At 38.2% G+C, this 17061-nt stretch overlaps 1 protein-coding gene across 1 annotated transcript in view; it reads left to right on the forward strand.

Moving 5' to 3' along the window:
- The window catches only part of LOC108283535 (calcium-activated chloride channel regulator 4-like), a 37551-nt gene extending 20955 nt beyond the window's left edge, over window positions 1-16596 (forward strand). Inside the window, exon 4 of the mRNA XM_037728299.1 lies at window positions 15965-16596. Coding sequence (XP_037584227.1) covers window positions 15965-16077 — 113 coding nt within the window. The 3' untranslated portion in view covers window positions 16078-16596. The remainder of the gene's footprint in view (window positions 1-15964) is intronic.
- Window positions 16597-17061: the final 465 nt, after the last annotated feature.

Consider the following 17061-nt stretch of genomic DNA (forward strand, 5'->3'; position numbering starts at 1 on the left):
TAAGAGACAGTTTTGATGATGCTCTTCAAGTAAATACTACTGATCTGTCACAAAAGGAGGCCAACTCCAAGGAAATCTTTGCATTTAAACCGGGAAATATCTCAGAAGAAAATGCAACCCACATATTTATTGCCATTAAAAGTATACATAAAAGCAATTTGACATCAGAAGTCTCCAGCATTGCACAAGTAGCTTTGTTTATCCCCCAAGCAAATCCTGATGAAAAGTATACTACTCCTACTCCTGACAAAAATTATACTCTCCTATTCCTGACAAAAATTATTCTACTCCTATTCCTGATAAAAATCATCATTCTGGAGTTAATATTTCTACCCTGGTATTGTCTGTGGTTGGGTCTGTTGTAATTGTTAGCATTATTTTAAGTACCACTATTTGAATCTTAACGAGGAAAAAATCTACAAGTAGACCTAGAACAGGGTTTTAAAAAACAAAATATGTTAAGTAAAAGATATTTCTGAATCTCAAAATTCATCCCGTGTGTGATCATAAACTCATATAAATAATTTTAAATGTCTGAAAAGGATACTTGGATTAAATAAAACATCCATGGATATGTAAAGAACTGTGTCAAGATTTAAATTTAATAATTTTAATTGTTATTTTATTTGTAAGAATTAGTGATGGACAAAAATCCTTTTTCATATTGATTCCTGGTTGTATATTATTTGATACAACAGTTTTCTGAAATGATATTTCAAATTTCATCAAGAAATGTAAATTATCTATTTGAGTAGTCAAAATACAAGTAAAGGAAAGCAAATAAACATTTGGGGGAAAAAATGAATATGGTGTTGGTACTATTAAGTATAAATTGATGATATTCTATTCCTCCAAAGCCTCCAACTATACCCTACAATTGCCAAGGTTATGTTTACTACAGTTCATGGCTATGGAGGATAATAGAAAAAAAAATCAATACCACCTGTCAAACTATAATTTTTCCTGATTTTATTTCAATATAAATATATATCTATCTCTTTTCATTTAAAAAGCCATGCCTATCTGCATACTTTTTGTTTTATTATAGGAAAGAACTCCTGAAGCTACTATCTATAGCCCTTGTTTTCAGATAAAGAAAACTAAATTGTTTTTTTCTTTTTTAAGACACAGTCTCACTCTGTTACCAATTGTTTTTTTCTTTTTTAAGACACAATCTCACTCTGTTACCAGGCTAGAGTGCAGTGGCACACTCTCAGCTCTGCCTCCCAGAGTTCAAGCAATTCTCCTGCAACTTCCACCTCCCTGGTTCAAGCAATTCTCCTGTCTCAGCCTTCCAAGTAGCTGGGATTACAGGCGCACACCACCATGCCCAGCTAGTTTTTGTATTTTTTTGTTTTTTATTTTATTTTATTTTATTTTTGAGATGGAGTTTCGCTCTTATTACCCAGGCTGGAGTGCAATGGTGCGATCTCAGCTCACCGCAACCTCTGCCTCCTGGGTTCAGGCAATTCTCCTGCCTCAGCCTCTTGAGTAGCTGGGATTACAGGCACGCACCACCATGCCCAGCTAAAACATAATATTTTCATTCATCTCTCAGGGTCACAACCATATTGTCTAATGAGATCACTTAAAGAGAAAATGTAGGTCCAAAGGAGCAGTTTTATATGGCAGACCACAGTCAGGTCTGCCAGAGGCCCTACTGATGTAAACAAAATGGAACACAGAGCATGTAACAATGGTGTAAGATGGTGCAGAATGAATTCCCCTCATAGAAGGAGGTAGATATTAAGTCTAAGTTTACAAACATACAGTTTCCTTGTTCTTCCAAAGGGTGGTTTTTTCATTTTGAACAGGAATTTTTATGATCATAACTCAGCATCTGGAGGAATTAGAGAGGACCTAAAGAACAGCATCCATACATCTGCCTTCTTATCTCATGTAGCATTGGTAGGAATTCTTTGCTATTTGGAAGTAAACAAAAATGAAAGCCATATAAGCTGAGTCCAGGGGTCCCTTTTAACAATCTTCAAATATAGATCTTGACCTGGCATAATGAATTTGGTGTGATTAGCAGGGCTGACAAAAAGGGCCTTGTAGTGTAAATTGGAAGTGGTAAAGGAGCAGGGGAAGAAGTAAGTAGGAGACCCCTGACTCTAGGAAAGTTTGACTTCCTCTCAGAGCATGCAGAAGAAAATGTGCAGACGAAAATGAGCTGCGCACTAGGGCATTTGGTGACTAAGCTGTTGGGGCAAAAGGTCTATTGGCACTATTAGCTCCTCTAACAGACTGGCACCTGTTCAGCCAGTGCTAATGGCTAGGGATATACAGGAGAAAATGCAGGAAAAGTATTAAGTATAGAACACCTGACCTTTTACCAAGAGGGGAGTGAAGGCCTGAAATTCTATATTGGCACCAGAAATAATATATAACAGTCAGATTTTCCTCATGTCCTTTCCACCCATTCAGCCCATTACTCTGGAGGCAAAGCCTACCATCCTGGTTAATTCCCTCTCTGATGTTCTAGTGCAATAGCTGTGCTGAGGCGGGTCCCTGTACTGGACTCTCCCCTCCCAGGTCAAGCTTTGATTTTGTCTATTCCCAGGTCTGCATCAAGTTGTTAATTATGAATTCTTAAGAATCAGAAAGATAACTAAATGGTTACCATTGTTGTAGTCAGTACAGGCTACATAATTTATGCTGCTCACTGCAAAATGAAAATAAGAGGACTTTGCTTTAAAATTAGTAAGAATTTCAAGACACCAACAGCAAAACATTAAACCAAATTCAGGGCCCTTCTGAGCACAGAGCTCCAAGCAACTGTACAGATGGCATGTACACAAAACCAGCCCTCGCTGTAGTCCAGGATAAACTAGCGATTGTACCTACAGTATGGAGTCTGCGTGGGCTGTCCATTACAACCGCCTAGGAGCATTCATGGTCTATTACTTGATTTAGTTAATCATGAAGAAGTACCACATCTGGGAAGGTAAGTTTAGGCTCATCGCCTCTTACAGGGAATCTGGCAACAGAAAATAAATCTAAGCTATTCCATTAAGAAAGATAGGCAGCCCTGTGTGGGAGAGGAGCAATCCTGTACCGACCTCAGAGATTCAAACATCTCCAAGGTTCCTGAATAGAAAAAAAACCTGTATCACCAGATGTCCAAATCAGTGATACTCCTGGAGGTGGACAGTCTACAGTGTCACAAACTAAACACCTACCCCCAGGGTCTCCCCAAGCTCTAGCACAGAGAGATGGTACACATTCATAGTTGGAACTGCTCAGCTAGGACTGAGAGAACTGCTTTTGAATGCTTCTATTTACACCACTGAGATGACTGCTGTCACATGTCAGAGTACCCCAGAAGAGCATGTGTAAGTGTGGGGACCCAAACCACAGTACCTTATGAACATTTACACAAGTATAAAATGGGACTAAGAGGAGTTCAACTCAAAGCAACACTGAAGTGATCCAGGCCTATTGGAGCCAAAAGAAAAGTATGGTAGCTAGTTCCCAAAATAGTTTCTGGAGATCCACAATTCCAATTATTTGTAGCTTTACATAGAGCTGCATGAATGATGTGCCTTAATTAGCTTAATACAGCAAAAATGACAGACGTTTCCATTTTAGTGTTCTTGGGAACCCTGACCTACCATGTTAAAATACAGCTATGCCAATGAAGAGAGCACTGAAGAGGTTCCAAGAACACATGGAGAAGAAAAGAAGACTACTTAACTCTCCCTGGTTCCCAGCCTCTAGATGATTCCATTTACAGTCACCAAACTCTAAGCCTAACCAGCAAAAGAACCTCCCATTTAAGCCCAGATAACCAATAGAATCATGGAAAAAGAAAATGATTGATGTTTTCAGCCACCAAGTTTTGGGATGGTTTGGTCCACAGTGCTAGATTACCAAAATATCCAATAACTTTATTGGTCAGGGTACTGTCAGGGAAACAGGCCACTATAAGTATTACAGAGTAGGGAATTTATTTATTATAAGAATTAGGCTGAGGAAATAAAGCACTGAAGAAAGGAAATGGAAGATAGGAAAAAAAATCTAACAAGCCTATCTGAAATGCTGAGGTTTGTGTTGGTTGTTTAATGTCGGTATCCAGGCATGTCCAGGAACTGGAATGAGACCATGAAAAGAGCCACTGTAGAAGTCTGTGGAAGACTGTTACCTGTGCATAACAAAATCTCTGTGAGTTTGTTGCCAAGAGTCTTGTGGTGGGCCTAGGATCACTGTCAGTCAGCGATGTCAGCATTCAGAAAGAAGAGTGAGAAATGGAGTAGAGAGGAGCACAGATGCCGGCCCATCTGAACCTGCTTCCTACTGCCTCTTCTCATTTCTCCTGCAGACAGTTATGGCTGCTGTTTTACTTCTGCCTTCCACATTTTGTACGAATCATTTTTAACCAACTCTAACCCAGATCCATATGGTTCCTGAGAGATGTAGTTTCAGTTTATTCAACTTGCCTCAGCAAAGCCACACATTAAGTGAAATAAGCCAGACATGAGAAGACCATATATTCTCACTTATATGTGGAATCCAAAAGCATTGTACACACAGAAGCAGAGAGTAGAATGGGGGTTACCAGAGGCTAAGGTAGGAGGAAGAAATAAGTTTAAGAGGTCTACTGTACATCATGGTGATTATAGTTATGGCAATATACTATATAATTGAAACTCACAAAAATAATAGATTTTAACTAAGAAAAAAATAATTTGATGAGTTAATGCACATATTAAATAGCTTGATTTATCCATTCCACACTGTATACATATACAGACTTACCATGTTTTATTGGATTTCACTTTATTGTGCTTCACAGATACTGTGTTTTTTACAAACCGTCAATGACAGTACTAATGGAATTGGGCTCTGATATTGGTAATTGCTACCTCGTGAAATAGAGGAACTCAACAGAACACAGTTTGTTACAGCAACTCAAAAAACATGTTTTTTCATGTTTATATCCTAGTGAATTGAGACTGTCAATAAACTGGTTTCACGGCAATGATACTCAATATCATCACTGCAAAAACTTTGTAAGTTTTTGAAAAACAAACAATGACAAACCCACTGTTATACAGACCTACTCGCTAGGCACCAAATTCCTAATTTGCCTTTCCACTTCCTTCCCTCTTATACAGAACACTTTTGTTCACCTTACCATCAACCATTCTCCCTCTTTCCAGCAAATGTCTAGTCATTTGCTACACTGAACTTCTGGGCAAGTCCTTGTCTTTCTCCCCATTCATGTTCCTCGTACCATCACCCTCTACTTTCCTGGCACCCAGCATTACCTGCCCACTGGTACCTTAGATATGCCTGATTTCTCTATAGTTCTGACTTTTCCTTTCACATAACTATGAATCTCATCTAGGGCTATCATATTACAGAACTTTAAGGGAATCCATGCAAATCATACTTTCCACAAACGGTGCCCCTGGAGTTTCCCAAAGCACAGTCTCCGCACCCTCATGTGGTAGTCTTACTCTCAGAGCTGACACATGAAAAAAATAAGTATTCTTCATAAATGTCTATATTGTTCCATGACACAGGAAGTCATCTTAAAGCCTTAGCATCTGTAATAGCATTTTAGTAAATATACCTGTTCAGATAATATTTGTTGCTAATTATTTGATTTTTAATCCCAATACCCTGTTTTCTTTAATAATCTGTGACGATTAGCAAATTCCTTCCTGATGCATTTACCCTGTGAAGATTATAAGCAAAGTACTACATATTTTATGTCCTGCTGTCTGTCATCCTGTGGTGATTAGGAAACAGGAAGTTGTTATAGAGGCATATGGAAAAGACTGAACAGTAGGAGTTTGGTGACAAGAAAGTAGAACCATTACTTAATACTTTGAAGTTCTATCTGGGCTTGAAACTAAAAACAGTTAAAACTTTTTGCTTTTCTGCAAACATGCATCTATGTACAGTCTCTCAAATATATTTAGAACCTTAATCAGGCTTCCTTCATAGAACAAACCAGAACTCTCCAGATTCCAGAGAGCTCAGTGTCTGGAGATAATGCTATCTCAGGAAAGGAAGAAAGCCTACTATTGAGTATCTGTTGCTCCTTTAACTTCTGCTCCACCACCATGAACATTCTCACTCTCTCTCTCTCTCTGTCACTCTCTCTCTCTCTCTTTTTTCTCTCTCTTACACACACACACACACATATATAATTTGAGCCAAGCAGGGAAATGTAGATGGTTCAGAGCACTTTTTGGATATAAGTTTGTCAATTTGGGTCAGGAAACAGTAAATTATATAAAACTAAATTCATTTCTTCACCTATACCTTCTTCTGAATGTCCTATCTCAGTGAAAGAAAAGTACCTCATCCGATGTCCCAGATCAAGCTCAGACTGCTGTGCTGGCTAAGAGAATTTCAAGTCAGTGGATTTAGCTTGCTGGTCTTTGTTGGGATGGAACCCACCCAACCAGATCACTTAGCTCCCTGGCTTCAGCCCTCTTTTACAGGGAGATGAGCAGTTCTGTCTCGCTGGCGCTCCAGGCATCACTGGGGTATGAGAAAAAAAAAAAAGTTACTAAAACGGCTGCTCAGTTTTGTGCTGGAAACCCAGGGCACTGGTGTTGTAGGCACCAGAAGGAATCCGCTGGTCTGCGGGTTGTGAAGACCATGGGAAAAGTGCAGTATCTGAGCCAGAGTGCCAGGAAAAGTCCCTAATGGCTTCCCTCAGATAGGCGAGGAAGAAACAGTTGGTGGGAGTGTAAATTAGTTCAACCATTGTGGAAGACAGTGTGGCGATTCCTTAAGGTTCTAGAAATAGAAATACCATTTGACCCAGCAATCCAATTACTGGGTATATACCCAAAGGATTATAAATCATTCTACTGTAAAGACACATGCACATATATGTTTATTGCAGCACTGTTTACAATAACAAAGACTTGGAACCAACCCAAATGCCTATCAATGATAGACTGGCTAAAGAAAATGTGGCACATATTCACCATTGAATACCATGCAACCATAAGAAAGGAGGAGTTCGTGTCCTTTGCAGGGACATGGATAAAGCTGGAAACCATCATTCTTAGCAAACTGACACAGGAACAGAAAGCCAAACGCACTGCATGTTCTCACTCATAAGTAGGTGTTGAACAATGAGAACACATGGACACATGGAGGGAAACATCACACACAGAAGCCTGTGGAGGGTGAGGGTCTAGGGGAGGGATATCAGGGGGTAGGGAGGTGGGGGAGAGATAGCATTAGGAGAAATAGCTAATGTAGGTGACAGGGTGATGGATGCAGCAAACCACAATGGCACGTGTATACCTATGTAACAAACCTGCACATTCTGCACATGTACCCCAGAACTTAAAGTATAATTAAAAAAAAAAAAAAAACAGCTGTATAGGACATGTCTTTAGAAGTATTTTGCTGACATTTAAAATGCCATTTAAGACTGAATGTGGTGGCTCATGCCTGTAATCCCAGCATTTTGGGAGGCCAAGGCAAGTACATCACCTGAGCTTAGGAGTTTGAAATCAGCTTGGGCAGCATGGCAAAGCCCTATCTGTACTAAAAATATTTTAAAAATTAAAAAAAGAAGAGAAAAGAGAAGTATCTTGCCATCCAGTCATTCAAACCAGAGACCAGGAAGGCCATTTCTTGGCCCTCCAATTTCTTCACCGTTTATATCAAATCAGTGAATGAGTCTTGTCTATGAAATCTCCTTAACCCTTATCTCTTCCCCATTCCTCTTCAGTGACTGCCTCAATCAGCCTCCATCATCTTCTTGTGAAAAAGATGATCCCTAACTGGTCTCTCTTTTCAGTCTATCCTTCCCAGTCCATGTTCCACACAGATTAATTTGAACAAAACCACAAGAGTTCCCATGCTGCTTTCAAGATAAGATGTAAATGCCACAAAGGCAGAGACTTTGCTTTATTCATCACTTCTTGCCAGGCACCTTGTATGATGGCTAATATTTGTCAAATGAATGACTGCAAAGCCCACCATCATTTGGCCCTAGCTTCCACTTCCACACCTCTTATTACATCATCCCCACTGATTTCTCAGCTGTAATCAAAGACTTTCAGTTTCCCCAAAAGTCCACACAGTTTTATATTTCTGGGCCTTTGTCAGAAATGCCATACTTTACCATTCCTTCTTTGCTTCTTCTTTACTACACCCTCTTCAGCTGCCCTTTCTGCCTCCTAACCACATTCCCCTTCTTCAAAGTCCCATTTCTACTGCCTCTCCTGGTTCGCTCCCTCATACTCAGAACAAAACACTCCCCCTTTTGTGTCCCATTCTTCATACAGAATTCTGACACCCAAATGCAGTTATTTGTTTACTATCTGGCACAAGCCCTAACTCCTAATCCCTCTCAATTATATAAAGAACACTTTGGAAAATGGGACTACATTCTGGGAAGACAGAGTAAAAAAGAGAAAAGAGGAATAATGGACTGCAGAATATTCTAATACACACATACAAGTACAGAGACATTCCTATTCTTGCTTCTTTACTCTCTATATCCAGTCAGTCACCAAGTCTTATCAATTCTTAATATCTTTAAAAGACTTCCACCTGTCCCTAACACTAGTTCATGCCCCCAGCATCTCTTACCTATATTCCCTACAAAACCGTTTTCCAAATAGCCATTGTGAACCATTGTGAAGATTGTGCCCTGTCTGAAAACACTCACCCATGGAGGGCAGGAGGGAGTGAGGCCTGAAATACAGTCCAAACTCAGCTCCCAGAATCAGGGCTGCAGGGGCACTACTGGATCATTAATCTGCCCAGAGGTGGCACTTTTTCTAATTTACAAGTTGTTTTTCTAATTCACACAAGATATATATGCTAATAATGCAAGTCTGTTTCCAACCACTAATCACTTTGCAGCTGAAGTATTTCTAAAGTGCAAATATGATCCTGTTGCACTCCTATTTAAAACCTTCTAATGACTTTCCTTTGCACTCAAGGTGATGTAACCACAGACCCATTCAGTCTGGTTTACCTTTCTTAGTAACAACAGGATGAGTTGCTTTGCAGTGCCATGGACACCCAGATTGCATGTCATGTAACATGAACATGTCTAGATGAATCAAGCATGTCTGATTCAAGACCCCAAAGCCAGCAGAATAGAAAAACCACCACAGGTGGAAACTAAGTAGATGAGTCAAGGAACAGGGATGTAATTAAGAAGTAATGAAAACCCTATTTGGTTTCATTACAGACTTAAAAGCCAAAAACGCATCACCACCCCTTGCATGACCCAGACAGTTCACTCCTCATTGCATTTTCCTACCTTTCCCATTGGTATTCTCAGACTAGAATACGTGGCCTCACACCCCCACTTAGGGAGATGGATTTGAACTTGCCTAATATCTCCTTACCAGTTGACTCTCAATAAGGCTTTTTTCTTCACTTTTCTCAAAAGCCAGTGCCATAGTATTAGCTTCTATGAGCATCAGGTAACAAAACCATTGCTTGATTCCAGTGAAGTCTGAACCCTGTGGTATGATTAATGATGCTTTTCATTTTGTATATCCAGCTTACTTCAGTTTCATATCTCACAACTTATCACTTTATATACTGGGCTCCATCCACCCTGGACCACTCCTAGTTCTTTGAATACATTATAGTATCTCCCATTCCAAGGCTGTGAGGTGCTTTTCATTCTCTATAAACGCCCTCTTCTCCACTATCCCTCCACTTCCACATCCTGCAGTCACTGAATAACTACTCATGCTCATTCTCAGGTCTTTGGAGTCACTCCTCCTGGAAAGCATCCCCTAATTCCTCCAACATCTTGCCCCAGTGGGTTAATCTCCTCTTACCTTACCTAATTCTCACCCCCACCCCTGGGTTTCACATTAACTCTCTGTCTCTTGTTAATGTGAAACAAGTAACTGCCATCTACTTGTCCTTATTTCCCTCCAGAGGCTGTGATTCTTGAGGGTAGAAGACAAGCTCTTATTCATCATCATAGCCCCAATGCCCAGCACCAAGCGCAATAAATGCTTGTTAAATTAAAACATGGACTCTGCCTTTTCCCAAATATCAGTTTTAATGAATCAATCACAAAGCTGACAAAAAGACCACAAAAACTAACCACTTTTTATATTGTTTGGAATAGTATCAGAAGGAATGGGACCAGCTCCTCTTTGTATCTCCAGTAGAATTCGGCTGTGAACCCCTCTGGTACTGGACCTTTTTTGGAGGTAGGCTATTAATTACTGCCTCAACTTCAGACCTTGTTATTGGTCTATTCAGGGATTCAACTTCTTCCTGGTTTAGTCTTGGATGGGTGTAAGTGTCCATGAATATATCCATTTCTTCTTTATTTACTGGTTTATGTGCATACAGGTGTTTGTAGTAATCTCTGACGGTAGTTTGTATTTCTGTGGAATTGGTGGTGACATCCCCCTCATCATTTTTTTCACATCTATTGGATTCTTCTCTCTCTTCTTTTTTATTAGTCTGGCTAGCAGTCTATCTGTTTTGTTGATCTTTTCAAAACACCAGCTCCTAGATTTATTGATTTTTTGAACGATTTTATGTGTGTCTATCTTCTTCAGTTCTGCTCTGATCTTAGTTATTTCTTGTCCTCTGCTAGCTTTTGAGTTTGTTTAATCATGCTCCTCTTGTCCTTTAATTGTGACATTAGGGTGTTAATGTTAGACCTTTCCTTGCTTCTAATGTGGGCATTTAGTGCTATAAATTTCCCTCTAGACACTGCTTTAAATGTGTCCCAGAGATTCTGGTACATTGTGTCTTCATTCTCATTGATTGTGAAGAACATGTTTATTCCTGCCTTCATTTCATTATTTATCCAGTAGTCATTCAGGAGCAGCTTGGTCAATTTCCATGTAGCTGTGCAGTTTTGAGTTACTTTCTTAATCCTGAGTTCAAATTTGATTGCACTGTGGTCTGAGGGACTGTTATGATTTCCATTCTTTTGCATTTGCTGAGGAGTGATTTAATTCCAATTATGTGGTCAATTTTAGAGTGCAATGTTTGCTGAGAAGAATGTATATTCTGTGGATGTGTAGTGAATAGTTCTGTAGATGTCTATTAGATCTGCTTGGTCCAGAGCTAAGTTCAAGTCCTGGATATGCTTGTTAATTTTCTGTCTCATTGATCTGTCTAATATTGACAGTGGAGTGTTAAAGTCTCCCCCTATTATTGTGTGGGAGTCTAAGTCTCTTTGTAGGTCATTCAGAACTTGCTTTCTGTATCTGGGTGCTCCTGTATTGGGTGCATATATGTTTAGGGTAGTTAGCTCTTCTTGTTGCATTGACCCCTTTACCATTATGTAATACCCTTCTTTGTCTCTTTCAATCTTTGTTGGTTTAAAATCCATTTTATCAGAGACTAGAATTGCAACCCCTGCTTTTTTTGCTCTCCATTTGCTTGGTAAATCTTCCTCCCTCTCCTTATTTTGAGCCTATGTGTGTCTTTGCATGTGAGACGGGTCTCCTGAATACAGCACACTGTAGGGTCTTGACTTTTTATCCAATTTGCCAGTCTGGTCTTTTAATTGGGACATTTAGCCCATTTACATTTAAGGTTAATATTGTTATGTGTGAATTTGATCCTGCCAGTTTGGTGCTAGCTGTTGTTTTGCCCACTGGTTGATGCAGTTTCTTCATAGTGTTGATGGTCTTTACCGTATGGTATGCTTTTGCAGTGGCTGGTACTGGTTGTTTGTTTCCATGTTTAGTGCTTTCTTCAGGAGCTCTTGTAAGGCAGGCCTGGTGGTGATAAAATCTCTCAGCAGTTGCTTGTCCGTAAAGGATTTTATTTGTTCTTCAATTATGAAGCTTAGTTTGGCTGGATATGAAATTCTGGGTTGAAAGTTCTTTTCTTTAAGGATGTTGAATATTGTCCCACACTCTCTTCTGGTTTGTAGGGTTTCTGCTGAGAGATCTCCTGTGAATCTGATGGCTCTCTCTTTGTGGGTAACTCAACCTTTCTCTCTGGCTGACTTTAGCATTTTTTCCTTCATTTTAACCCTGGTGAATCTGACTTTTAAGTGCCTTTGGGTTGCTCTTCTCGAGAAATATCTTTGTGGTGTTCAATGTATTTCCTGATTTTGAATGTTAGCCTGCCTTGCTGGGTTGGAGAAGTTCTGGATAATATCCTGAAGAGTGTTTTCCAGCTCGATTTCATTCTCCCCATCACATTCAGGTACCAGGTACACTAATCAAATGTAGATTTGGTCTTTCCACATAATTCCATATTTCTTGGAGGCTTTGTTCATTTCTTTTCATGCTTTTTTCTCTAATATTTCCTTTTCTCTTTATTTCGTTGAGTTGATCTTCAATCTCTGATATCCTTTCTTCTGCTTGGTCAATTCTGCTATTGTAACTTGTATATGCTTTATGAAGTTCTTGTGCTGTGTATTTTAGCTCCATCAAGTTGTTTATGTTCTTCTCTATGCTGGTTATTGTAGTCAGCATTTCATCTAACCTTTTTTCAAGGTTCTTAACTTCCTTGCATTGGGTTAGAGCATGCTCCTTTAGCTTGGAGAAGTTTGTTATTATCCACCTTCTGAAGCCTACTCTGTCAATTCATCAAACGCATTCTCCCTCTAGTTTTGTTTCCTTGCTGGTTAGGAGCTGTGATCCCTTGGAGGAAAAGAGGCATTCTGGTTTTTGGTGATTTCATTCTTTTTGCACTGGTTTCTTCCCATCTTTGTGGATTTTTCTACCTTTGGTCTTTGAAGTTGGTGGCTTTTGGATGTGGTCTTTGAGAGGATGTCCTTTCTATTGATGTTGAAGCTATTTCTTTCTGTTTTTCAGTTTTCCTTCTAACAGTCAGGCCCCTCTGCTGCAAGTCTGCTGGAGGTCCACTCCAGACCCTGCTTCCTGGGAATCACCTGTGGGGGCTGCAGAACAGCCAAGATTGCTGCCCATTCCTTCTTCTGGTGGCTTCATCCCCGAAGGGTACTCACCAGATGTTAACATCATCCTGATACCAAAACCCAGCAGAGACACAACTGAAAAAGAAAATTTCAGACCAATATCTATGTTGAACATTGATGTGAAAATTCTCAATAAAATACTGACAAAGTGAATCCAAAAGGACATCAAAAAGCTGATCCATCACGATCAAGTAGGCTTCATCTCAGGGATGCAAGCCTGGTTCAACATACGCAAACCTATAAACATAGTCCATCACATAAACAAAACCAAAAACAAAAAACACATGATTATTTCAATAGATGCAGAGAAGGCCTTCAACAAAATTCAACAGCCTTTTATGCTAAAAACTCTCAATAAACTAGGGATAGCAGGAGGTGGGGAGAATGCAGAGGGATAACATTAGGAGAAACACCTAATATAGATGATAGGGGGGTGGATGCAGCAAACCACCATAGCACGTGTATACCTATGTAAAAAACCTGCACGATCTGCACGTGTACCCCAGAACTTAAAGTATAATAATAATAATAAATTAACAATTTTACTGTATGAGCTTAAGCAGGAAACAATATTATACCTACAGACAGGAATGCTGAGTCATTCCACTTAAATTAAGGCAAAAGTATCTTGAACTATATAGCCTCATTGTTACTGCAACAACAAACTTTGGTTTCACATTTCCTCTTCATCTCACAATCAGCCTCTATTTAGGTCAATTCTAATTTTATGTGAATTTTCTTCTGCCTAGTAAGTCCCTTCAACACCAATTCCTCCAATGACCCTGTTTATATCTGCCAAGAACATTAGTCCTTCAAATCAGTTACAAAGATATCAGGCCAGACTCATTCAAATGCAGCTAAAAACTTAGTTCACACTTGAGAAATGCAGCCTTTTCCTATCTGGCTATATCAGCCTGTCACACTTCTATACTCCTACCTAAACATCAGCACTGATGTACCAGGTGCCTGCATTCAAGCCCAGAAGTCATTTTTTCTTTGAACTTGATGTTCCTTCCACTTGATTACTAATTACTGACTCTTTTTTTTTCAGATATTATCTCTTCAGAGAGACCTTCTCTGTCAACCTAATCTTAAGCAACAACTCAGTCACCACCATAATTTTTAAAATCAAACTTTCTGTAGAGCATTTAACACTAGCTGATATTTTAAGTTTTAATGGAATGTTAGAATGTTTATTGTTTATCTTTCCCACTGGAATATAGATTCCATAAGAGCAGTGACCTGTTAGTTTTGCTCACTTCATGAACTAGAACTGGACCAGGCTATATAATAAATTAGCAATTAATAACTGTTGAGTGAATGAAAAGATAATAGAATATGAACTAAATATTTTAACCATGCTGTCTTAGATGGAGGCATAGAATTGGGCCAAGGAGAGGTATTTAAATTTTTTGTTATATAATATCTTGTTAATATCATTGTCTACCTTTTCTCTAGAGCTTTGTACATGCAAACCTTGGCTTCTGTCACTTGCTACATGAATTTTCACAAAGCAAACACAATCATGTAACCAAGGCTGATCTCAAGAAAAGAACATTACCAGTATCCCAGGTGCTCCCTTTCTTCTCTCTTCCAGTTATCATCTNAAGCAAACACAATCATGTAACCAAGGCTGATCTCAAGAAAAGAACATTACCAGTATCCCAGGTGCTCCCTTTCTTCTCTCTTCCAGTTATCATCTGCTATATGAGATAATGTCAAGTTGAAGTCAGTTATCTTGGCTTCTAATGGCAGAGATTGTTTCTGCTTGTTTATACACTTTAGAGAAGTGGAATCATATAGTACATATTCATTGCTGATTGGCTTCATTTACTCAAATATGTATGTGAGATTCATCAGCATTTCTGTGTGCAGTGGCATTTTATTGATTCTCATTACACTAGTGTACAACTTTTAAAAGTTCAACACTCATTAAAATATTAAAACATAAATTCATTTTTAATAAATTAATAACAAAAATTATGTAAGGAAATTTAGATTCACTTCAATTCTTTTTTTTTTTTGAGACAGAGTCTCGCTTTGTCACCAGGTGTCAGGCTGGAGTGCAGTGGCACAATCTCAGCTCACTGCAACCTCCATCTCCCGGGTTCAAGCAATTCTCCTGTCTCAGCCTCCCAGGTAGCTGGGACTACAGGCGCATGCCACCACACCCAGCTAATTTTTTTCTATTTTTAGTAGAGACGGGGTTTCACCATGTTGGCCAGGATGGTCTCCATCTCCTGACCTTGTGATCCGCCTGCCTCAGCCTCCCAAAGTGCTGGGATTACAGGCTTGAGCCACTGTACCCAGCCCAATTCTTTACTCTTTTAAAATAATGTTCTCTTTGCTGAACATTCTTACAGCAAAAAAACTTTTTTTCAAGTTTTTAAATTTGTATTGACAGCTTATTCACAAGAAAATATTAACAATTCATTTTATTATCAAATGTATAAGCCATTATTTGCCTTCCAAATTTCTTCAGCAAATGTGGATGCTACTGTCCTTTTAAAATTTGTGTTCCTTGATAATTTAAAATATGATATTTTATTGCTCTTTTTATTTTAACTTCTTTACTTACTAATGAATGTGTGGTTTTCTATGTTTACTGGCTGGTTTTGTTTATTTTGTGAATAACCATTTATGTCTGATTCATTTTTTAAGTGGAGTATTCATGTTTTTTATTGATTGGTTGAGCAAAAGTTAATCCTTGATCTACTCAGGTTTCCTACGACTGGTTCCATTTTGATAATTTGTATTTGCCTATAGAATTGTCCATTTTACTGAGGTGTCTTAATGAATGCACAGTGGCATCTTGTGATTCTAATTTGCATTCTGCTAATGACTAATTCATTTAGATTTTAAAATGGATTAGCAACATTTTTAAATTCTGTTCCGAATCTGACTTTAATTCTTGAGATTTGATTATATCTTTCATACATAATTATTAGAAATGTTTCAAGTGTTTACATATATACAGGATACATTCTGTGATCAAAAGTTTTATTTTTCATTTTCTTTTTAACAATAAAATACAGATTAGAGAGCAATATGACTCAAATGTGTCACCTTGCCCTTTTGATTTAGCTCCTCCAAAGGACCATGCAAGCATTTTTGTGCCCACACTTTACAACTCTGTGAGCTCCACTGAAAAGGAAGACCTTCTAACAGAGAACTGTGAGAAGAAAGACTTCTACTAGACATAGGAAAAGGAACGAGGCGTCAGTAAACGTCAGTGAAGGAGACAGATTGGTGGGATAAATAAAAAATGAGGAAGGCTTTAGAGCTTGGGACCAGGAAATGAGAGTGTGAAATTATTAGAATGTTTTCCTAAAGCCATGAAACAAACAAAAAAAATTAAAATAGTGTTGTTGCTATTAAAATAAGTTTTTTAAAGTCAAGTTTTATTTACAAAATGACATTGAACATAGAGGCAAGATTCTATTCTGCAAAATAAAGAATAAGATTTTTAAAATATATTATCGTTACCTTTTTTTCTCAATTAAGAGAGAAATTGGGTTTTAATGAGGATATACATATGAAAATGGAACCTCTTAAATACTGGAATATATCACTTAAAGATCATATGAAGAATTTGAAGATCATATGAAGAAACCATGATTAAAAAATTAAATCTGAGATGATTTAAATGTGATTCAAGTTATAAGTGGAGGCTAAAATGAGAGTTTTTAAATATAAATTATAATGGTTCAGATGAATATTTTAAAGTTGTTTAGGATAAATGCTACTGTCAACGTTGCTTTTTATAAGAGTTTTATAGAAAAACAAATATGTATCAACAAATGAATTAATAATCATTGATCCATGAATTCATTCAGTGAAAATTTAATTATTTGCATTCAATGCGTAATCAGAAAGTATGTATTTAAATCTTAGAAGCCATGCTTCTTAACTCTATGTCAGCTTTTTCTTTAAATTTGTAAAGTAAGGTAAAAAACACTTATTTCATGGTATTTTGAGGATCAACTTATAGATAACATGTATAAATTTCCTAGCATAGGACTGAGCAAATAGTATATAGAAACATAAGTTATCCCTCCCAGTCTTCCTAACTGTAAAATTACAATAGTACCTTTTTTTTCAGAATTGCCATGCAGAATAATGTGAAGTAGTTACTGCATCTATGAAAATGCCTGGCAGCTAAATAGTAAGAGTTCATTCAT

The sequence above is a fragment of the Cebus imitator genome, unplaced genomic scaffold (assembly GCF_001604975.1).
Source record: "Cebus imitator isolate Cc_AM_T3 unplaced genomic scaffold, Cebus_imitator-1.0 Scaffold261, whole genome shotgun sequence".
Taxonomy (NCBI): domain Eukaryota; kingdom Metazoa; phylum Chordata; class Mammalia; order Primates; family Cebidae; genus Cebus; species Cebus imitator.